General features: G+C 42.6%; 1 gene segment (V, D, J or C); it reads left to right on the top strand.

Moving 5' to 3' along the window:
* LOC149461522 (Ig mu chain C region membrane-bound form-like) overlaps positions 1–23,978 on the top strand; it is a 385,848-nt gene that overhangs the window by 349,186 nt on the left and 12,684 nt on the right. Inside the window, 3 exon segments of the C gene segment in view lie at positions 17,347–17,646; positions 19,025–19,345; positions 21,131–21,457. Of these exon segments, the coding sequence occupies positions 17,415–17,646; positions 19,025–19,345; positions 21,131–21,457 (880 nt within the window).

Raw genomic sequence — 23,978 nt, 5'->3', positions numbered from 1 at the left:
AAGCATAAATAATGGATAAACAACCTCTCATTATCCCAGTTGCCCCGCAGGAGACCTCGAGGGGAGTAAGTGCGCAAGGTTCTGAGAGTAATCTAAGTTTGCTAGTGATAAAAGAGCTAAGTTGGTAATAGCGAAATATTTCCCCGGGAGGCATCTGATACTCTACAAAAAATGTTGAAGAGACCGAGGGCGAAACCCATCTAGATAGTCTCCGATACGCAGCAAACCCTTATTCATCCACCATTGGAACACCGATGGAGATAAACCCGGAACAAACTCAAGATCACAAAATACTGGAGCCAATGGGGTATGCGGGGAGAAGAAAGGTTTGCGAGCTCGCCATCTATCCCACACCGTTAACGAATAGGATAGAGTAGGACACAAAATAGGAGGATGCAATCGACTGGAAAGCCACAAAGCTTCAGATTTTAAAATATTGCAAATGATTTTTATATTGACATTAATATGTTAAAGTACATATGAGATTTCTAGTGATTGGGTTTACTTACTTTAAAACCTAAATTTCATTTTGCATTAGCTAAATGTTTGCTTTCATATACTAAGCACTACAATGTTTGCTACTAAGCTGTTTATGAGTCTTTGCTAATCAATGTAGTTACAATAAAGTTGTATTAACCACTTCCCATCCACCGTACATTTCTAAACATCCTCGGACAGGAAGGGTGATATCCTGGTCATCACTGCAGCAATGATTGAGGTATTATTTTGTTGGGCCAGAAAATCTGCAAAAAGTAACGAACCACTGGATTACTTTTACAGATGAGAGAAGGGAATCCTAACCCCCTCCCACCAGCGCCAACTTTATGGGCACAGTTTTAAGTGAATTAAAGCACATTTATGGAAAAATACTGCAAGTAAACATTTAAAATGCTTTTTTTCTAAAGGACAAATATGACATCCTTAGGTGAAGCAGCAAAACAACATAGCATGCATTTATGAGCAGAAGTGAGACGAGACAGCAATTGGGGAAGTGTGTATATGATATGTGGTATTCTAGTGGGTTCCACAAATTTGGGAACTGTTGTACCTTAAGTGTTACAAAGATCCAGACTAGACGTGGGCTACCACATAAACCGCAAGTCTTACTAAATAAAAATCACAGCCTGTAGACTCTATACATCATTGATCCTCCACCTACCTGAATTCCTAATTACAGATGTATCTGCCAATCTGACTTTCATCAGTGTAATTGCATGACAACCTTCAAAGCAGGTCAGACAAGTGAATAAGAGATATATAATGCTGGTGGAGAGAAAGCAAGATTTCCGAGGAGGTAAGAACATACAGCGAACAGGTGAAGCAATTGATTTAACATTGTCTCACATAATTACATTATACCTAATTCAGATTCATATTTTTTTATTATATAAATAGGAGTGAAGGTGTGTTACTATATATATATATATATATATATATATATGTATATGTTCTTGTGATTTTGAAGAGTCCCCTAGATATGAAATCTTCAAACTATCTTGAGGAAATTAGAGGTATAAATAAAAAAAATTAAGATTATGTGTACATTATTTTAAACAGTTTATATTAAAGCATATTTTCATTTATTTACATTTGCATTTCTAGCTGTAGGATTGCAGCTTTGCGCTATAGTGTGAGAACTATATTAGAGTATATAGATATAGAATGTTGTAATAACATTGACACTCATGATGATCTGTAACAATAACTATTGTTTACAAGCTATATAATAAATCCAAAAGCACCGCGGGCCCATTTCTTTGATAAAGCTTCAGGAAAATTTTAACAGTCAGGTATAGTATTTGAGTCAAAAGTTACAGATCTGGGAAGTCAAGGTTTTGCTGCTAAAGTTCTAAAAAGAACTAAAGCACCAGCTGTTTAGTTTCAGAACTATGATGGGCTAAAGCTTTAGGACTTGGTGATAAATTTGTAGATAAAGAGTTCTAGTAAGTCTTAAAAGCATGGAAAGTAGTGATGACTAGCTAAAGAAAAAACTCCAATGAAGAATGAAACTCTGTGGGGTTGCAAAGAACATCTTCCCTTGAAAAGTGAACAGCCTATTTGCCTTTAGTAAATCAATCCCTATGAATTTTTGATAACCACATAGCTACAGAGCTATTTCAGGGGATAGCGCTCTGAATATTTATAATCATTGTTTAGCTGAAGAACAGTAAGAGATACATTTATTGATGGTTTGGTTGATTATATAGCTGAAGAAGTCTATTAAGGGATACAAAGAAAGAAAGGATGCAAAAAAAAGAAAGAAAGAAGGGAATATGCAGCTCCAGAACTCTTAATAGTTGTGATGATTCTCCAGTTGGCAAGGTCTATGTAGGATAATGCTCTGGAGAAAGAAATATACTGTATAGTAGAAAGGTCCTGTGATAGGTATGCAGCTATTAATGTCTAATAAGGAACCCAATCCTGAAAAGTTATTTGCACAATTTAACTGAGAGTTCTAGTGAGGATAATGTCATTAAAAGCTAAAAAGCACTGAAAAGGCATACCTCTCTGGGATGTTGTAACGATTAAGAGGTTGAAGAGCTCTAATGAAAAAAAAAACTCTGGATGGCGGGATTGTTACATAGAGCTGTACAGCTCTAATGATAGATAAAATTCATATAATATACAGTATATCTATAAAAAGAAATAAAATAGAATAGGGTAGATATATATTGATATATTACATAGGACTGACTATGTAGCAAGAGGTTTCAGATGCCATAGAATCATGACAAGGCTATGTAGTCCTAAACAGTAATATGTGTAGATGGTTAACAGAAATAGTGGTTAATGGTTGAACTAGATGGACATGTGTCTTTTTTTTCAACCAGACTAACTTTGTAATAGTAGCATGGAAAGTTATAGCATTGAGTTTGTAATACATGGGCTTTAGTTATTCTTATGAATCTGCCAAACATGCAGCCTGGGGAAAATACAATTTATAAACTAATAATGCCATTTAGGACATATTGTAAATGTAATGCAAGCATTTTATGTTTGAGCCTGAGGCTACCACTGATATTCCTCACCACTGCTCTGTACTGATTGAAATGGTACTGCAACAATTGGCATTTGGTGCAAGGGAGGCAAGTAACTAAGTATAAGCACTTGGAGCAATGTAAGGGGTGTAAAGGCTATAGCATTTTGTAAGAATGTTCCATCCACACCTAAACCATGGAGATTCATGCATAAGGGCTAAATATCCAGTGTGCATGAGGCCTTACAGGTTCTGCAGACATTTAGAGCTACAAAAGCTATAGCTTTACAGAGCACTACAGGTGCCACAGCATTACAGAGCACTGCAGGGGCTACAACTTTACAGAGCACTAAAGGGGCTACAGCTTTACAGAGCACTAAAGGGGCTACAGCTTTACAGAGCACTAAAGGGGTTACAGCATTACAGAACACTGCAGGGGCTACAGCTTTACAGAGCACTAAAGGGGCTACAGCATTACAGAGCACTGCAGGGGCTACAGCTTTACAGAGCACTAGAGGGGCTACAGCTTTACAGAGCACTAGATGGGCTACAGCTTTACAGAACACTAGAGGGGTTACAGCTTTACAGAGCGCTAAAGGGGCTATAGCTTTACAGAGCACTAAAGGGGCCATAGCTTTACAGAGCACTACAGGTGCCACAGCATTACAGAGCACTGCAGGGGCTACAGCTTTACAGAGCACTAAAGGGGCTACAGCATTACAGAGCACTACAGGGGCTACAGCTTTACAGAGCACTAAAGCGAGTACAGCTTTATAGAGCACTAAAGGGGCTACAGCTTTACAGAGCACTAAAGGGGCTACAGCTTTACAGAGCACTACAGGGGCTACAGCTTTACAGAACACTTAAGGGCTTTACAGAGCACTAAAGGGACTACAGCTTTACAGAGCACTAAAGGGGCTACAGCTTTACAGAGCACTAGAGGGGCTACAGCTTTGCAGAGCACTAGAGGGGCTACAGCTTTACAGGGCACTAAAGGGGCTACAGCTTTAAAGAGCACTAGAGGGGCTACAGCTTTACAGAGCACTAAAGGGGCTACAGCTTTACAGAGCACTACAGGGGCTACAGCTTTACAGAGCACTAAAGGGACTACAGCTTTACAGAGCACTAGGGGGGCTACAGCTTTATAGAGCACTACAGGAGCTACAGCTTTACAGAGCACTAGGGGGGCTACAGCTTTACAGAGCACTAGGGGGGCTACAGCTTTACAGAGCACTACGGGAGCTACAGCTTTACAGAGCACTAGAGGGGCTACAGCTTTAAAGAGCACTACGGGGGCTACAGCTTTACAGAGCACTACAGGGGCTACAGCTTTACAGAGCACTATTGGGAGCTACAGCTTTACAGAGCACTAGAGGGGCTACAGCTTTACAGAGCATTAGATGGGCTACATCTTTACAGAGCTCTAGGGGGCTACAGCTTTACAGAGCACTCGGGGGGCTACAGCTTTACAAAGCAGTACAGGGGCTACAGCTTTGCAGAGGCTGCAACTTTACAAAGCACCTCAGGGGTTACAGCTTTGCAAAACACTACGGGGTGCACAGCTTTGGAAAGAACTACAGGGGTCACAGCATTATAGGGGCTACAGCTTTACAGAACACTACAGGGACCAAAGCGTTAGAGAGCACAAAAGGGTCCATAGTATCACAGGGGCTACAGCTTTACAGAACACTACGAGAGGGCCACAGCTTTAGAGAGCACTGCAGGGTCTACAGCTTTACAGAGCACTAGATGGGCTACAGCTTTACAGAACACTAGAGGGGTTACAGCTTTACAGAGCGCTAAAGGGGCTATAGCTTTACAGAGCACTAAAGGGGCCATAGCTTTACAGAGCACTACAGGTGCCACAGCATTACAGAGCACTGCAGGGGCTACAGCTTTACAGAGCACTAAAGGGGCTACAGCTTTAGAGAGCACTAAAGGGGCTACAGCTTTACAGAGCACTAGATGGGCTACAGCATTACAGAGCACTACAGGGGCTACAGCTTTACAGAGCACTACAGGGGCTACAGCTTTACAGAGCACTAAAGCGAGTACAGCTTTATAGAGCACTAAAGGGGCTACAGCTTTACAGAGCACTAGGGGGGCTACAGCATTACAGAGCACTACAGGGGCTACAGCTTTACAGAGCACTAAAGCGAGTACAGCTTTATAGAGCACTAAAGGGGCTACAGCTTTACAGAGCACTAAAGGGGCTACAGCTTTACAGAGCACTAAAGGGGCTACAGCATTACAGAGCACTACAGGGGCTACAGCTTTACAGAACACTTAAGGGCTTTACAGAGCACTAAAGGGACTACAGCTTTACAGAGCACTAAAGGGGCTACAGCTTTACAGAGCACTACAGGGGCTACAGCTTTACAGAGCACTAGAGGGGCTACAGCTTTACAGGGCACTAAAGGGGCTACAGCTTTAAAGAGCACTAGAGGGGCTACAGCTTTACAGAGCACTAAAGGGGCTACAGCTTTACAGAGCACTACAGGGGCTACAGCTTTACAGAGCACTAAAGGGACTACAGCTTTACAGAGCACTAGGGGGGCTACAGCTTTATAGAGCACTACAGGAGCTACAGCTTTACAGAGCACTAGGGGGGCTACAGCTTTACAGAGCACTAGGGGAACTACAGCTTTACAGAGCACTACGGGAGCTACAGCTTTACAGAGCACTAGAGGGGCTACAGCTTTAAAGAGCACTACGGGGGCTACAGCTTTACAGAGCACTACAGGGGCTACAGCTTTACAGAGCACTAAAGGGGCTACAGCTTTACAGAGCACTAAAGGGGTTACAGCATTACAGAACACTGCAGGGGCTACAGCTTTACAGAGCACTAAAGGGGCTACAGCATTACAGAGCACTGCAGGGGCTACAGCTTTACAGAGCACTAGAGGGGCTACAGCTTTACAGAGCACTAGATGGGCTACAGCTTTACAGAACACTAGAGGGGTTACAGCTTTACAGAGCGCTAAAGGGGCTATAGCTTTACAGAGCACTAAAGGGGCCATAGCTTTACAGAGCACTACAGGTGCCACAGCATTACAGAGCACTGCAGGGGCTACAGCTTTACAGAGCACTAAAGGGGCTACAGCATTACAGAGCACTACAGGGGCTACAGCTTTATAGAGCACTAAAGGGGCTACAGCTTTACAGAGCACTAAAGGGGCTATAGCTTTACAGAGCACTAAAGGGGCTACAGCTTTACAGAGCACTAGAGGGGCTACAGCTTTACAGAGCACTAGAGGGGCTACAGCTTTACAGAGCACTAGATGGGCTACAGCTTTACAGAACACTAGAGGGGTTACAGCTTTACAGAGCGCTAAAGGGGCTATAGCTTTACAGAGCACTAAAGGGGCCATAGCTTTACAGAGCACTACAGGTGCCACAGCATTACAGAGCACTGCAGGGGCTACAGCTTTACAGAGCACTAAAGGGGCTACAGCTTTAGAGAGCACTAAAGGGGCTACAGCTTTACAGAGCACTAGATGGGCTACAGCATTACAGAGCACTACAGGGGCTACAGCTTTACAGAGCACTAAAGGGGCTACAGCTTTACAGAGCACTAAAGGGGCTACAGCTTTACAGAGCACTACAGGGGCTACAGCTTTACAGAGCACTAGAGGGGCTACAGCTTTACAGGGCACTAAAGGGGCTACAGCTTTAAAGAGCACTAGAGGGGCTACAGCTTTACAGAGCACTAAAGGGGCTACAGCTTTACAGAGCACTACAGGGGCTACAGCTTTACAGAGCACTAAAGGGACTACAGCTTTACAGAGCACTAGGGGGGCTACAGCTTTATAGAGCACTACAGGAGCTACAGCTTTACAGAGCACTAGGGGGGCTACAGCTTTACAGAGCACTAGGGGGGCTACAGCTTTACAGAGCACTACGGGAGCTACAGCTTTACAGAGCACTAGAGGGGCTACAGTTTTAAAGAGCACTACGGGGGCTACAGCTTTACAGAGCACTACAGGGGCTACAGCTTTACAGAGCACTAAAGGGGCTACAGCTTTACAGAGCACTAAAGGGGTTACAGCATTACAGAACACTGCAGGGGCTACAGCTTTACAGAGCACTAAAGGGGCTACAGCATTACAGAGCACTGCAGGGGCTACAGCTTTACAGAGCACTAGAGGGGCTACAGCTTTACAGAGCACTAGATGGGCTACAGCTTTACAGAACACTAGAGGGGTTACAGCTTTACAGAGCGCTAAAGGGGCTATAGCTTTACAGAGCACTACAGGTGCCACAGCATTACAGAGCACTGCAGGGGCTACAGCTTTACAGAGCACTAGATGGGCTACAGCATTACAGAGCACTACAGGGGCTACAGCTTTACAGAGCACTAAAGCGAGTACAGCTTTATAGAGCACTAAAGGGGCTACAGCTTTACAGAGCACTAAAGGGGCTACAGCTTTACAGAGCACTAAAGGGGCTACAGCTTTACAGAGCACTACAGGGGCTACAGCTTTACAGAGCACTAGAGGGGCTACAGCTTTACAGGGCACTAAAGGGGCTACAGCTTTAAAGAGCACTAGAGGGGCTACAGCTTTACAGAGCACTAAAGGGGCTACAGCTTTACAGAGCACTACAGGAGCTACAGCTTTACAGAGCACTAAAGGGACTACAGCTTTACAGAGCACTAGGGGGGCTACAGCTTTATAGAGCACTACAGGAGCTACAGCTTTACAGAGCACTAGGGGGGCTACAGCTTTACAGAGCACTAGGGGGGCTACAGCTTTACAGAGCACTACGGGAGCTACAGCTTTACAGAGCACTAGAGGGGCTACAGCTTTAAAGAGCACTACGGGGGCTACAGCTTTACAGAGCACTACAGGGGCTACAGCTTTACAGAGCACTATTGGGAGCTACAGCTTTACAGAGCACTAGAGGGGCTACAGCTTTACAGAGCATTAGATGGGCTACAGCTTTACAGAGCTCTAGGGGGCTACAGCTTTACAGAGCACTCGGGGGGCTACAGCTTTACAAAGCAGTACAGGGGCTACAGCTTTGCAGAGGCTGCAACTTTACAAAGCACCTCAGGGGTTACAGCTTTGCAAAACACTACGGGGTGCACAGCTTTGGAAAGCACTACAGGGGTCACAGCATTATAGGGGCTACAGCTTTACAGAACACTACAAGGACCAAAGCGTTAGAGAGCACAAAAGGGTCCATAGTATCACAGGGGCTACAGCTTTACAGAACACTACGAGAGGGCCACAGCTTTAGAGAGCACTGCAGGGTCTACAGCTTTACAGAGCACTAGAGAGGCTACAGCTTTAAAGAGCTCCACAGGAATTACATCTTTACAGAGCACTACAGGAGCTACAGCTTTACAGAGCACTACAGGAGCTACAGCTTTACAGAGCATTACAGGAGCTACAGCTTTACAGAGCACTACAGGGGCTACAGCTTTACAGAGCACTAGATGGGCCACAGCTTTACAGAGCACTAGGGGGCTACAGCTTTACAGAACACTATGGGAGGCTACAGCTTTAGAAAACACTACATGGGCCACGGCATTATAGGGGCTACACCTATACAGAGCACTAGAGAGGCTACAGCTGTACAGAGCATCAGAGGGGCTACAGCTTTACAGAGCACTAGGGGGCTACAGCTTTACAGAGCACTAGAGGGGCTACAGCTTTGTTGTGGCTGCACCTTTACAAAGCACCTCCTGGGCTACAGCTTTGCAAAACACTTTGGGGGCTACAGCTTTAGAAAGCACTACAGGAGCCACAGCAGTATAGGGGCTACAGCTTTACAGAACATTATGGGGACCACAGCATTACAGGGGCTATAGCTTTACAGAACACTACAGGGACCACAGCTTTAGAGAGCACAACAGGGGCCACAGCATTACAGGGGCTACAGCTTTACAGAACACTATGAGGGGGCCACAGCTTTACAGAGCACTAGAGGGGCTACAGCCTTAAAGAGCTCCACAGGAATTACATCTTTACAGAGTACTACGGGAGCTACAGCTTTACAGAGCACTAGAGGGGCTACAGCTTTGCAGAGGCTGCAACTTTACAAAGCACCTCAGGGGCTACAGCTTTGCAAAACACTATGGGGGCTACAGTTTTAGAAAGCACTACAGGGGCCACAGCATTAGAGGGGCTACAGCTTTACAGAGCATTAGAGGGGCTACAGCTTTACAGAGCACTACAGGGGCTACAGCTTTACAGAGCACTAGGGGGGCTACAGCTTTACAGAGCACTACAGGGGCTACAGCTTTCCAGAGGCTGCAACTTTACAAAGCACCTCAGGGGCTACAGCTTTGCAAAACACTATGGGGGTTACAGCTTTAGAAAGCACTACAGGGGCCACAGCATTATAGGAGCTATAGCTTTACAGAGCACTAGAGGGGCTACAGCTTTACAGAGCACTACAGGAGCTACAGCTTTACAGAGCACTACAGGGGCTACAGCTTTACAGAGCACTAGGAGGGCTACAGCTTTACAGAGCTCTAGAGGGGCTACAGCTTTACAGAGCACTAGATGGGCTACAGCTTTACAGAGCTCTAGAGAGACTACAGCTTTAAACAGCTCCACAGGAATTACATCTTTACAGAGCACTATAGGAGCTACAGCTTTACAGAGCACTATAGGAGCTACAGCTTTACAGAGCACTAGAGGGGCTACAGCTTTGCAGAGGCTGCAACTTTACAAAGCACCTCAGGGGCTACAGCTTTGCAAAACACTATGTGGGCTACAGCTTTAGAAAGCACTACAGGGGCCACAGCTTTACAGAGCACTAGAGGGGCTACAGCTTTACAGAGCACTAGAGGGGCTACAGCTTTGCAGAGGCTACAACTTTACAAAACACCTCAGGGGCTACAGCTTTGCAAAACACTATGGGGGCTACAGCTTTAGAAAGCACTACAGGGGCCACAGCTTTACAGAGCACTAGAGGGGCTACAGCTTTACAGGGCAATAGAGGGGCTACAGCTTTACAGAGCACTAGAGGGGCTACAGCTTTACAGAGCACTAGAGGGGCTACAGCTTTACAGAGCACTAGAGGGGCTACAGCTTTGCAGAGGCTACAACTTTACAAAGCACCTCAGGGGCTACAGCTTTGCAAAACACTATGGGGGCTACAGCTTTAGAAAGCACTACAGGGGCCACAGCTTTACAGAGCACTAGAGGGGCTACAGCTTTACAGAGCACTAGAGGGGCTACAGCTTTACAGAGCACTAGAGGGGCTACAGCTTTACAGAGCTCTAGAGGGGCTACAGCTTTACAGAGCACTAAAGGGGCTACAGCTTTACAGAGCACTAGAGGGGCTACAGCTTTACAGAGCACTAGAGGGGCTACAGCTTTACAGAGCACTAGAGGGGCTACAGCTTTACAGAGCACTAGAGGGGCTACAGCTTTACAGAGCACTAGAGGGGCTACAGCTTTAAAGAGCACTGCAGGGTCTACAGCTTTACAGAGCACTAGAGGGGCTACAGCGTTACAGAGCACTAGAGGGGCTACATCTTTACAGAGCACTACAGGGGCTACAGCTTTACAGAGCACTAGAGGGGCTACAGCTTTACAGAGCACTACAGGGGCTACAGCTTTACAGAGCACTACAAGGGCTACAGCTTTACAGAGCACTGCAGGGGCTACAGCTTTACAGAGCACTAGATGGGCTACAGCTTTACAGAACACTATAGGAGCTACAGCTTTAAAGAGCACTACAGGAGCTACAGCTTTACAGAGCACTAGAGGGGCTACAGCTTTACAGAACACTACAGGAGCTACAGCTTTAAAGAGCACTACAGGAGCTACAGCTTTACAGAGCACTACAGGGGCTACAGCTTTACAGAGCACTAGAGGGGCTACAGCTTTACAGAGGCTGCAGCATCCAAGCACTGCAGGGGCTACAGCTTTACAGAAACATACAGCGGCTTTACATAGAACTACAGGTGCCACAGCTTTACAGAGGTAGACACCCAGTGTGCATGAGGCCTTGCTCTCTTTAAAGCTTTAGCCCCCATAACTTTCTACAAAGCTGTACTCTCTGTTGTTCTTTGTAAACTTCAGCTCTCTGTAAAACTCTTGCCATCGTATGTTTTTAAAGTTGCATCTCCTGTGGCTCATTGTACGGCTGTAACCCTTGTAGTGCTCTGTAAAGCTGTAGCTATTGTAGCTCTGTGTCCACCTGTATTTCATTTAGCTCCCTGTAAGAGTATAGCTCCTGTAGTGTTCCTTTGTAAAGCTGTAGCTATTGTAGCTCTGTGTCATTTAGCTCCCTGTAAGAGTATAGCTCCTGTGGTGCTCCTCTGTAAAGCTGTAGCTATTGTAGCTCTGTGTCATTTAGCTCCCTGTAAGAGTATAGCTCCTGTGGTGCTCCTCTGTAAAGCTGTAGCTATTGTAGCTCTGTGTCATTTAGCTCCCTGTAAGAGTATAGCTCCTGTAGTGCTCCTCTGTAAAGCTGTAGCCATTGGAGCTCTCTGTACAGCTTTAACTAATTTAGCTCTCTGTAGAGCTATAGTTCCTGTACTACTCTGTAAAGCTATAGCACCTATAGCAGTCTGTAAACCTGTAAAACTGTAGCAACCAAATCTTTTAAACCTGTAGATTTTTGTATCGCTGGAGACCCCTGTAAAGCTTTGGCTCCCATGGCTCTCTACAGGGCTGTCCTAATGCATGGACACCTTTGGGCACTGCCCAGGTACCCCATGATAATCTTACAGTACATTATACTTGCCAACTGTCCTGGATTTGCTGGGACAGTCACACTTTTTACTAAGCTGTCCCGGGATTGCCCAGGCAGCATCCCAATACCTGTGCTAAACCTTGTGATTCCAGTATTGTGCCCTCCTGACTCCCCCCCCCCCTGTACTGTGCCCTTCTGCCCCCGCCCCCCCAAAATTGTGCCCTTTGTGCTGATTTGTCTTTGATTTATTTCATGTTTTCTTATTTTTTAAAATTAACTTCATTGAAAGTACTAATAAATATATGTTTAATTCTATCAACTATTTATACTTTAATTGTTGAGAATAATTGCGTAAATTGGGGCAGGATGGTAGGGGCCCCAGTGCATTACTTTTCCCAGGGGCCCATGATGCTTTTATGATGGCCCTGGCTCTCTGTACCTCTAAAGCTGTAGCTGCTGTGGTTTTCTGGTTATGCTATAGCTCTCTGTAACACTGTAGCCACTGACTCTCTTAGTGTGGTCTCTGTAGCTGTGGATAAAGCTGTAGTTATCTCTAAACTTGTAGCTCTCTAAACAGCTGTAGTCCCTGTAGCTCTCTGCAAAAGATGGAACTCTCTTAGCATTCTGAAAATCTGTAGTCCCTGTAGCTACTGTAAAGTTGGGGCTACTGTAGCTCTTTTGAAAGCTGTAGGTTGATTTACTAAAGGAAAATAGGCTATTCACTTTGCAAACTAATTTCCCACTTGTCTTAGTAAATGCGGTAAAAAAATTACTTTGCAAAGAGTACTCAAATCAGGTGCAAGGAAAATGTAAAAAAAATGTTTTCTTACATTTGATGGGTTAATAGAAATCAAGAGAGCATCACCTCATTCACTAAACTAAGACAAAATTCCCTTGCAAAGTGGACAGCCTATTTGCCTCTAGTAAACCAACCTTTCTGTTTCTCTGTAACCCTTTTAAATTTGAAGCTTAGTTGGGAATACAAAATGAAAGTATAACTAAAGGCAAAACTTTTTTTTTAGTTTTCGATAGAGTGGAGATGGATTAGAACACCTTTAAGGTAGTAATTGCTACCTTTTACACCATTAGGGAGATTCACCCTCCCAAGTGAAGGTAAAAGAAAATCTTAAATTTTGGGTTTTCCCCAGAACAGTAAGAGGAGGGATCTTCCAATAGCCACACTAGTTCTGCTGACCCATGGGGCCTCAATAAATTTCCTTAATTTACAGAGAATTCCTCTCAGTTCCTTTTTTGGCTATGGGACAGGAATTGAAGATAAATCTCCCCAATGGGGCACAGAAGGCACAAAAAAGCTGACAGGGGTTAGAACCCTCCCTTACTCTATCCAAAATGAAAAAAAAGTTTTGCCTACAGTTCTAATTTATCACAGTAAAAACTTTACCTAATGATGTCTATTTGGCAAACAGTATCATATAGGTGGTATTATCATGGGGTCTGGAAAGACCTGCAATTGTGTTATGAGGCCCATACTATCAGAGAGATTAGGCCGTACTGGAAAGCTCTTTTTGAAGGATATGATAATAAGAAACGATGGAAGCTGTATAAGCAATTTAACTCTATAAACCATTATCATTGTTATTGTAGCTGGTGAAATAATATTAGTTATCTGGCTTCTCCACATCTTAATGGCTCACATTGTGTAACGTTGTAATACAACTAGTTAAGAACCCACAATGTCCTAGAATTCATCCCTTCTGAGCCCACTGCCACATATCTCTTAGATTGTAAGCTCCAAGGAGCAGGTCCCTCCTAACCCTCTTGTATTGAACTGTATTGTTGCTGTATCGTCTCCCGTTATATTGTAAAGTGCTGAGCAAACTGTTGGCGCTATATAAATCCTGTATAATAATAATAATAATATACACATATTTGTTATTGTTCTGTCCCCCATTGTAATGTACAGCGCTGAGCAAACTATTGGCGCTTTATAAATACTGTATAATAATAATAATAATAATAATATGTCAGTTTGACAGCTGAGGTCCTGACCTGTGTACCAGAGCTGCTATTGCATTGTAGCTAGTTGTGGTTCTCTGAGCAACTAATTACAATGTGTCTGTTTTATTTAAACAAGAAGTCCTCATGCACACTTGATGTTTTTACAGCTCCTGTTTTTGGCTATTGACGTTTTTTTTCTACAGCTAGTAAACCCCCCAGCATGTTATCCTATGTGTCCATGAACACATAGACTGTAATCAGCATTTTTTGGCAGCGATGTTTTTTGCCTGGAAAAAAAACCCAGGACTAGTGGGTTTCTAGAGTTTTTTAGCTGTAAAATCACTCAAACGCTAAAATATGCAAATGCGGGAAAACGTTGCTACACGCTAATGCAAAAACACTAAAAAAAAAAGCTGACATTCACAACTTTTTATTAACCTCTCTGGAGGTATTCCCGAGTGTAGCTCGGGGTAAAGTTTCAGCACCACAAGAGGTAACCCCGAGCTACACTCAGGAATACCCTGCAGCGCTGCTCCGGGATCTGTTCTTCATTTACCTTGTCCTGCGCTCCCGCGATGTCCCTCCTGCAGTGTCCCTGGCAATGTCCTCTGGCCGATGCCGGCATCTGTCTTCTGGGTTTCGTTCTCTGGGACGTACGGGGGACGGAACTGGCGGGAACATTGAAAATTGTAAAAGTGACATTCACTAAATTCACTAAAATCACATAGTAAAACATTACTGTATCAAACCATTTCACATACATTTTGTCCCGAGTGCTTTGTCCTGTGCCCTGCCTGCATTTTTACTGTTCTTTCTGCCTGGAAACTGAGAAATGTCCATGGCGTCCAAAAAGCATCCGTTTAGGTCAAAAGTGGTTTTAGACCAGCTAGAGAACAGCGATAGTAAATTAGAGTCACTTGCAGAATTGAGTGATAATAATTTGTGGGGAAATTTGTCATCAGATACTGAAAACGATTTTGCGACTTTGCTCAGTGATGTGCGAACTTGGCACTATATTTCAAATTTCAGTGTTTTTGGTTTGATTATATTATTGAATTAAATTTATTATTATATTATTATGTTTTATGATTATTTATTATATTATAATTTTTGATTTTGTGTTTCAAATTTTAACATACCCGGGTTGTTTACTAGACTCTTGCTCGGACAGATTTTAGTGAGTTATTCCTAAAAATTACAGGCCTACAATAAAAAAAATACATATTTCCATGCAAAAAAATTTAACACTTTGAGCACAGAAATATGGACATAATCAGACCACTAGGGAGGTTAATTAAAAAAAATGTTTTCATTTTTTTTTAAATTAATTTCACCACACTTTTTACCAGAAACGTTTGTTAGGATAAATGAGACACATATACCTAATGCTTATTTTATTCAAAAGTTTTAACAGTCAAACGGGAAAAATGGAGATTATTTTTTATTCCCTTTTCCCTCTTTTTAACTTCTTTAAAATATATGGAAAAAGGAATATTTGTTGTAAGGCAATAGCACAGAGGAAACGCATAACCCCCAAAGCAATACAGGCCTCATTGCTATTTGGTATAACACAAGAAAACCAGGTACAGCTTCAACTTCAGGCTAAGTTCAGATGTGAGTCTAAACTGCAATGCCTTGGAAAAGCGTTCCATGTTCAGATAGCTTTTTTAGAGGCATCTGACAGGCAGCGAGGAAGTATTATGATGCCTCCTCAACACCTGTTTTAACCTCTTAAATGCTGTACCACAGTGCTTCAACCATGTGCATTGAGGCAACAGTGGGGATACATTTTGCTGCAGGCACGAAGCAATGTATTACAGCTGTGACATTGGGAACACCTCTGTCCACTGTCTTTGCAGCTTAAGAGGGGCACTAAAAATGTGCTTCAACTGCACATGTTTAATGACCCACCATCCACAAGTGTAAAAATGCCTAAATGTTTGCTTGCAGCAAGACCTTATGTCTCTCTTCAAGAGCTAATCTTCCCATGTGACATACTTCTAAGTATGTCAGATGCCTGGTGGCTTGCTGCAATCTGCCATTCCTTCTGACAGCTCCTACATTGAAAGGGCACTTATACTTTTGCCTTCTTTCCCTTCCAGACCTGAAGTTATGCATCCTGCCAAACCTCCTTCCCTCTTCTGTAGTAATCTCCATCCTGAAGCCACTGCTTCATGCAATATTTACCTCTTTCTGTGCAATCCTCTTTGAATTGGCCATTCCCGATTCTATAGACCTCTATGGTACCCTCTCATAAGGAAGGATGGGATACCTTCATTTGGGGTAGTTCCAAAAAGGATAAGTTCACTAATGGATACTTTCATTCACTAATTCATTTAGCAAAAACCTATTTAGAAGTTTTAAAGAGAGTGCTGAATCACTGAGATCAAATCCTGTCCTCAAAGATGTCATCACCACACTAGAGCCAATATGAGTGGAAAGCTGGCACTGCTAACAGGAACCTGCCCAAATACTAAATGTAATGTAGTATTAGGCAACTGTGGAAGCTGCAGAGGTGTGCTCTGCTCCAGACCTAGTACCACTAGTTTTGGAGGTCTACAATAGAAGCCTATAAGGCTGGATCGATGTCTTGCCAGATACAGCTACACTTATGGCTCCTTTGAACCTACAAATAATACAGGCGGTAATATACATATTTATATGAAAAAAGTCAGACATGCCACTCACACAATACAATTATTATCATATATATACCCACTAAGAGTGAGATCTCTCCATTGGCAGAACTACCAGGGTTGCAAAGGTCATACTAACGACTTGGCCCTGGCATTTTGCCACCATGAGGGGCCCCAAGATGGCAGAAAGGGGGCCTACTGCAGAACATGTGATGTCCTGCTGCTGCACTAGTAAGCACTAGAGCTTAGTAACAGGAAGGGTCCTGGGCTCAGAGACAAGGGCCATAGGCTCAGAGAGAAAGGCCATGGGCTCAGGGGGAAGGGCTCTGGGCTTGGAGGGAAGGGTCTCAGGCAGGGGTGCACTGACAACTCATGGGGCCCCCGGGCAATAGGAGATCATGGGGCCCCTGTGTCCTTGCCCAAACTCAAAAAAGCCTATGAAAAAGGTACCAGGGGCATCTCATGGGGCCCCCTACTGACCCAGGGCCCTTGGGCAGTGCCCGAGTTTCCAAATGGTCAGTCGCAAGGAAAGGGTCCTGGGACCAATGGATGAGGGCCCTGGGACAGATGGAATGGGCCCCAGAACCAGTGGAAAGAGACCTGGGACCAGTGGAAAGTGCCCTGGGAATGATGGAAAGGACCCCTGGACAGGGTCAGGAGGGCCTTTCATGGTTTCTTGCACCAGAGTTCTGACATTTCCAATTACCTCTTTGGATCTCTCACATTTTATTAGAGTGTAACCGTGTGTTCCTCAATATGTCACATAAATGTGGTGCTGCACAGTATCATATTTTGTGGACAGCAAAACAATCGGATTTGTAAATAGCACATAGTGTCTTTGTTGTGATTTTATGCATTTGTAGGCTTTTTTCCTGGGGTCAGTGGAGAACCATCAAATTTGTTTGTTGCCCCCTGAAAGTTATTGATAATTCATAATATTGTGTATATGTAAACCCTACTACAATCTGAACAGCTGTAGACATGTTATTAAAAGAAGTAAGCAATTTGGATAGTTATACACCAACATTTGATGATTACATTTAGTGAATGTACTGTTGTTATAGCCAACAATTTCACCATCATTACATGTGGCTCTAATCATGTTCTTTATTGTAGAGGGAATAGTCCCCCCTCAAGTCTTTCCCTTGATCCCTTTTAATCAAGAAGTGAACAGCTTGATCACAATGGGTTGCCTGGCACGAAACTACATTCCAAATCCTTTGTCTGTGGAATGGAACACAACTTCTGGGAATACACTGTCTGGAGAAAAGAATATTCAATTCCCCCTCTCTGGAGGTCCACCCCGATACAACTTGGTCAGCCTGATAACTGTCAGCAGTTTAGCGTGGGACAGAAATACTTACATTTGTGGCGTGAGACATTTTTCCAGCAGCATTCAGAGAATTATACCAAAAAGTAAGTAAAAACTAATGTCTAGTCAAGACTAACTTTGTGGTAAAATGTAAATGTATCATATGCTCACAAGAGAATATACAGTATCTTACATATGAACACACACATAGTACAGGCTTGCAAACACTCCCAAGAGGTATAAAAGGAAAATGAAGTTATACTTGGGAGTATTTAAGCATGTACAGCTATTTTTGTAGAGTCTAACAAACACTTGTCTAGTGATGACATTGTGTCGTCAGATTAAAGCAGTATTCACATGGTTTCATGTTGGGTGCAGTGCATGTGCAGCATTTCTCTTCCCAAAACACACTAAGTTGCAGCACATACATCTCAACCACCCATACCACTTGGATTTCAGCTTGAAATGAATTTTCATGCAGACATATCACAGTTTGCTAAATGAAAATGGACCAGTGTGAATAGGCACTTAGACATAATTTTCAAGATTACTCTAGAAACCAGTCTTTATTACTGTTACTAAACCCATGCCCCTGAATTCACTATATCTGATCTTCCACAAAGCACAGAATACGGAAATGCAATTTTTTTTAGTAAATATAAACTGCTAAATACCTTTAATCATCAGAAGTATATAGCAGTCTTTTGACTTATATCGGTATCTGGCTGAGCATTGGTTAAACTTGTAGGAGGAGTTTTGATTCTCCTCTAACTGTCCTATGGGGCTGCATGACCTATGACCCTCTGTCTAGACAGTGTTGATTGACCCTATGCTGATCACATGCACTCTCCCAAGAAAAAAAAAACCCTCTCTAGCAATACACACCAAACAGAGCATGTGTAGACTTGCCACTGCTGCTCTGTACTATGGAGGAGGGGGGAATCAGAGAAGACAGGATCAAACAGCCCTTATAGGCAATGCACAGGAATAACCCCTTAGGTTCCACAGTGAGTATAACAAGCATGCTTTACTGCATATACAGACTGATTTTACTGTTGTGGGTTTAGTAACACTTTAAACCGACCAGAGCAATGGAGAAAGCACTCGACAACGGCTGGGAATGTCTGGAAACGGAGATGTCACCCATTAGCTTCCCTGTCCTAGATGTTGTTGGCATTCCATATTCTCCCCCACTTCCATTGCTGGCTGACATAGGGAATCCAGAACATAGGACTGGAATGGAGCAGGCTGAAAAAAGTATATTCTTAGACAGATTAGTTTCATAGATGTTAGGAGGTGGGAGGGGACATTTTTGAGACTACTTAGGCTTGGGCTGGAATTCTACTATCATTATTTGTGGTTGACACAATTTATTCAGGCAACTTTAATAAAAAAAAGTATTAATAAATGCTGTTTTTATACAGTATATTGGTGGTGGTGAGCTTCATTCAACTCACTTTTCTATGTTACTGTATCCTATAGGTTGTATTCCACCTCCCTTATCACCAACTGTCTACATCCTACAAGGATCCTGCTTTACAAACACCAATGGCCAAGTAGACCTGTCTTGCCAGGGATATAACTTAACCTCTAAGGATGCCACAATAAAATGGTTTGTCAATGAGAATCAGAGACCTCTTCCACAAGACTTACTTTACCTGAAGGATTCCAGCCAATTATATGCTTTACAAAGCACAGTGAGCATCACTCTGGGAGAGTGGAATAATGGTGCTCGCATTAAATGTCAAGTGACAGATACAAAAACAGGCAAATCTAGTGAGGCTACAGCCAGGAAATGTTCAGGTATGGAATCAGCTGTTTTGTTTACATTTGTATAAAATTTTGTACCTTAACCACTTGCCCTTTTGAGGATTTACCCCCCCCCCCCCCTTCCTGGCCAGGCCATTTTTTGCGTTTCAGTGCTGTGTTAATTTGACTGACAATTGCGCGATCATGCAGTGATGCACCCAAATGCAATTTATGTCCTTTTTTTCCACAAATAGTTTGTTCTTTTGTTAGTATTTGATTGCCTGTGTGTTTTTTATTTTTTGCGCTATAAAAAAAAAGCCCGACAATTTTGAGAAAAAAAACAATTTTTTTTACTTTTTGCTATTAAACATGTCCAGTAAAAAAAATTTAAAAAATCAAATTTCATCATAAATTTAGGCCCAAATGTATTGTCCTACGTGTCTTTGCTAAAAAATCCCAATACAAGTAAATTAATTGGTTTACGTGAAAGTTATAACATTTACAAATGGCGATATATATATACTGGAAATTTCTTTTTAATTTTTTTTTTACTAGTAATGGCTGTAATCAGCGACTTATAGTGGGACTGAGGGACTGCGGTGGGCATTCTGACACTGGGGGGAACTGACTTGGTGTCACTGACATCAATACAGTGATCAGTGCTAATAGAGAGCACTGACACTGTACTAATGACAATGGGCAGGAAGGGGTTAACATGTGGGGCGATCAAAGGGTTAACTGTGTTTGACTACGTGTGCTGTGTTAGCGCTTCACTGTAAGCACACTGCTTTGCATGGCTGACAGGGGAGAGAACTGTTTTGTTTACAAACAGTTCTCCCACCCCTATCAGGGCATCATATGACGTCCTGTCAAAACGCAGCGGTGCGATCTGTCACCAGCTGTGTCCATGGGACACAGCCGTTGACATATCACTACACTGGCCAGTGTTATTTGACCGCTAAGACCAATCACAGCAGATCGCATGTCAATTGTATACAATGGATGGCTGTATGGATGGATGTATACAATTATGGTTTTAGCTGTGACTGGTCAAGGCAGTCACATGATACAGACAGGGCCAATCACAGCCCATCTGTATCATGTGATCAGCTTTGCCCAATCACAGCTAATCACAACAAAAGACTGAATGAATCAGTTTCATTCAGTAACAATGATTGCAAATATCAACGAAATACATTGATATTAGCAATCATAATGTGTTGAAAAAAAAATCCTGATCATTTGCCCAGAGTAGTTCAATGTTACTATGGTAACATTGTATTGCTTTGGTCACAGTGTGCTGACAAATAAAATAGTAAAAAAAAGAAAAAATGTAATAAAAAATTAAAAAATAGACACATTTGAAAAAAAATACAAATTCAATTATTATTATTGTCACCAAAGAAATGTAACAGAATACATTTTGATATACATTTATGAACAAATGCTATTTATTTGCAAAATTTTATAACAGAAACGAAGATGAGTGCATTTTTTTTTTTAAATTTCAGGGATTTTTTGTTTTATTTAGTAAAAAATAAAAACCTCAGTGGTGATTAAATACCGCCAAAAGAAAGCTCTATTTGTGTGAAAAAAATTATAAAAATTTCATATGGGTGCAGTGTTGCATGACTGCACAATTGTCATTCAAAGTGTGACAGCAATGAAAGCTGAATATTGGCCTGGACAAGAAGACAATGCCAGCTGCACATTTGGGCATGATAACTTTGGATCTCATCAACTCTTTCCTTGTTCCCCTGGTTATATTATTCCTTTATGTTTTCCAGCAATACTCTTCTCTAGGTAGGGTTCACTGTTGTTGTTTCTTTTAATCAACAGATATTTCCAACTGTTTGGGAATCAAAGTGATAATGGTACCTCCCACTATTGAGAATCTCTATGTTCAAAAATATGCCCCTATAGCCTGTACGGCATACGACCTAAAACAGCCAAACGGTTGTAAGTTTAATTTTACCTACCCTGGAGCTCCAGCCACATTGAAATTTCAAACTGAAGACCCCCAGCTGCACGAAAATGGCACTTACAGCATAACAAGTTACCTCACTGTGACCAATGAGATCTGGGAATCAAATAAAGAAATGACTTGCATTTTCAGTTCCCCAGGACTTACTGAACCAATCATTATAACTATCTCTAAGATAACAGGTAAGTGTGTAATATACAATAAATCTAAGATATACTGTATATCCAAAATCATATGCATTTGTTTTTAAATGAGGAAACCAAACTTTTTTTAAAGGAGCATTAAATCAGTATTAAACCCAAAACAAACATTTATAATATTGCAGCTTTCTTTCTTTCATTTTCATTTGGTGATCCTGCCGGCAAGTCTGTTGTTTTTCAACAGAATAAGCTGTTTCTGTAGATCTAGCAGGTAGAAACAAACCATTCACCACAGACAGGGGTGCTTCCAATGATCAACTTTTATTTATTTATGTAAAACCTTTATCCCAAAAGAAACAAAACAGTTTGCTGCAACTGCTAATAAAGTGTAAGCTGGAAGTTGGCTTCAATTTGTTAGTGTATCTAAATCTGCTACTGCATCTAACACTAGCTACCCCACAGACTGACAATGCTGCTGTCCAAAGGAGTCTCTGTGGCTCTTTCATCCAGAGTGGGGGCACCCTAAGTGCCAGTTCACACTACAAAAACGCACTCCAGATGCATTCTGGATACTTTTTTGCTTACAGTTCCCACCGCACGCAGTTCTGGTGCAGTTTTGATGCAGCTTGCTATGTTCCAGTATGGTTCTGTGCAGAACAAAATGCAGCATGTTCTACTTTTTTTTCTGCACTGGAAACTGACTGGATCTGACTGCACTGGTGTGAACCAGTGCAATTGGAATACATGGAAAACACTGTGCATGCATTTTTGATGCAGAAAAAAAGCACATTAAACTGCATCTTGTGTGAACTAGCCCTAATACAATGAGTGTGTTTCTGGCCAGATCACCAGGTAACAACAGTGGAAAGAAACCTACAAAAAGAAAACCACTGCAGCCATCACATCTAATAATTGATAAGCTGTAATAAATTAAATTTTAGGGTTTGGGATTTAATGATGAAATGAATGATAGGGAGTGTTGTGTTCTGGACTGTATACTTCTGACCCTTGCCCTGTGTATGTTATATATATGTAATCTTTACCCCTACACTCTGTACATTACATATACATGATCCCTGCACTCTGTAATTTACGTACACCTAGCACCTGCGCTCTGCACATTAAATACACCTGGCCCCCAGATTCTGTACATTACATACACCCAACCCGTGCAGTAAATACATCTGGCCTCTACACTTTGAACATTACATACTCCTGACACCCACTCCTGATCTGTATGTGGGCTCAAGTTTTAAGCATCATCCACTGTTAGAGCAATTTTGCCACACCTACAGTTCACTACAGCGCACTGTGCGCACTGACTAATTCTTCTCCCCTGCGTGCCCACAGCTGCCTCCAACTCTTATGAGAGAGTTGAATACCCCAGGCAAAAAAATAGCTTCCTGTGCCAATACTAGAGGACACAAGATCAAATGAGATATCTATTAATATATTGAACCCCTACTGTGACAAATGTACCCAATTCTTCTTGAAATATACAGTCTTACTGTAAACACTTTTCCATTTGAAGACATAATAGTTGTCCCCCTGAGCTAACTGTGAAAGTAAGTCATAATGCAGTGACATTTCCTTGCATAATGTATGCCAGGAACCTACTTTCCTTGCTGTGTCCACCTGCGGTATTTGCTTCTGTTCCTTATGCCCTTCCTTTCCTGCAGACCTGTCATGCTTTCTTTTCTACAGGCCCTTTTCTGTGTCCTGGTGCAAGCAGACTCTGTCCTATTTATCTGTTCAGGTGAGCTGTGCACGTGCAAGGCTGTGACTATGGGCACATCTCCTCATTGTCCTATACTCCTTTATAAGGACCCTCTCATCCATAGTATAGGTGCCCAATGTAGTTTTCAGTTTGCTGTCACTAGAGCGTGCGTCTGTGTGATCTAGATTTTACGTGTTCTTTTCTCATAATTAGACCAGCTTCTGTTGAACAGACAGCAGTACATTTTGTTACGTGTATATCCAGCCTTAGACTCCGTTCACACCTATGCAGTTTTGCTTTTTGTCCGTATTGCAGTGCTTTTTGCAGTTCGTTTTGCATTTTTCTATACACGTTTGTGCCGTGATTTTACCACGTTTTATTCAGCTTTTTTTTTTATTTAAAGTAGATAAAATAGATTCTCCATTTAACTCTATTGTAGCAAAAATGCTGCTTTATGCTTTTAAAAAAGTCCCTGACCCTTTCCAAAAATGCAGCAGCTCAAAAAAGCATAGACGATGAACATGTTCCATTGGAAACCATGTTAAATGGACTGTAGTGCGTTTCTGCAAAAAACACCAAAAAACTCATTGGTGTGAACGGAGCCTAACACTACCAACACCCTGGAATAACAATGCCTCTGTCCAAAGGTGTCCCTGTTGCTCCTTCTTTCAGAGTGGGGGCACTGGTTCACATATATGCAGCCGTGTGGGCTTTGAATGGACTCCCGTGCTCCGTGACACGCAGAGAAGAAGTCCCTGCACTTCTTCTGAAAACGCAGCCCGCACGGAAACCTCAGTTCCCAGTGTGGTTGCGTTTTCCAGTACGGGCGGCGTTAAATTAGAACTA

Source organism: Staurois parvus, unplaced genomic scaffold, assembly GCF_062004578.1.
Source record: "Staurois parvus isolate SC_StPar_1 unplaced genomic scaffold, SC_StPar_1.0 ptg000199l, whole genome shotgun sequence".
Classification (NCBI taxonomy): domain Eukaryota; kingdom Metazoa; phylum Chordata; class Amphibia; order Anura; family Ranidae; genus Staurois; species Staurois parvus.
This window is presented reverse-complemented; position numbering and strand designations above follow the sequence as displayed.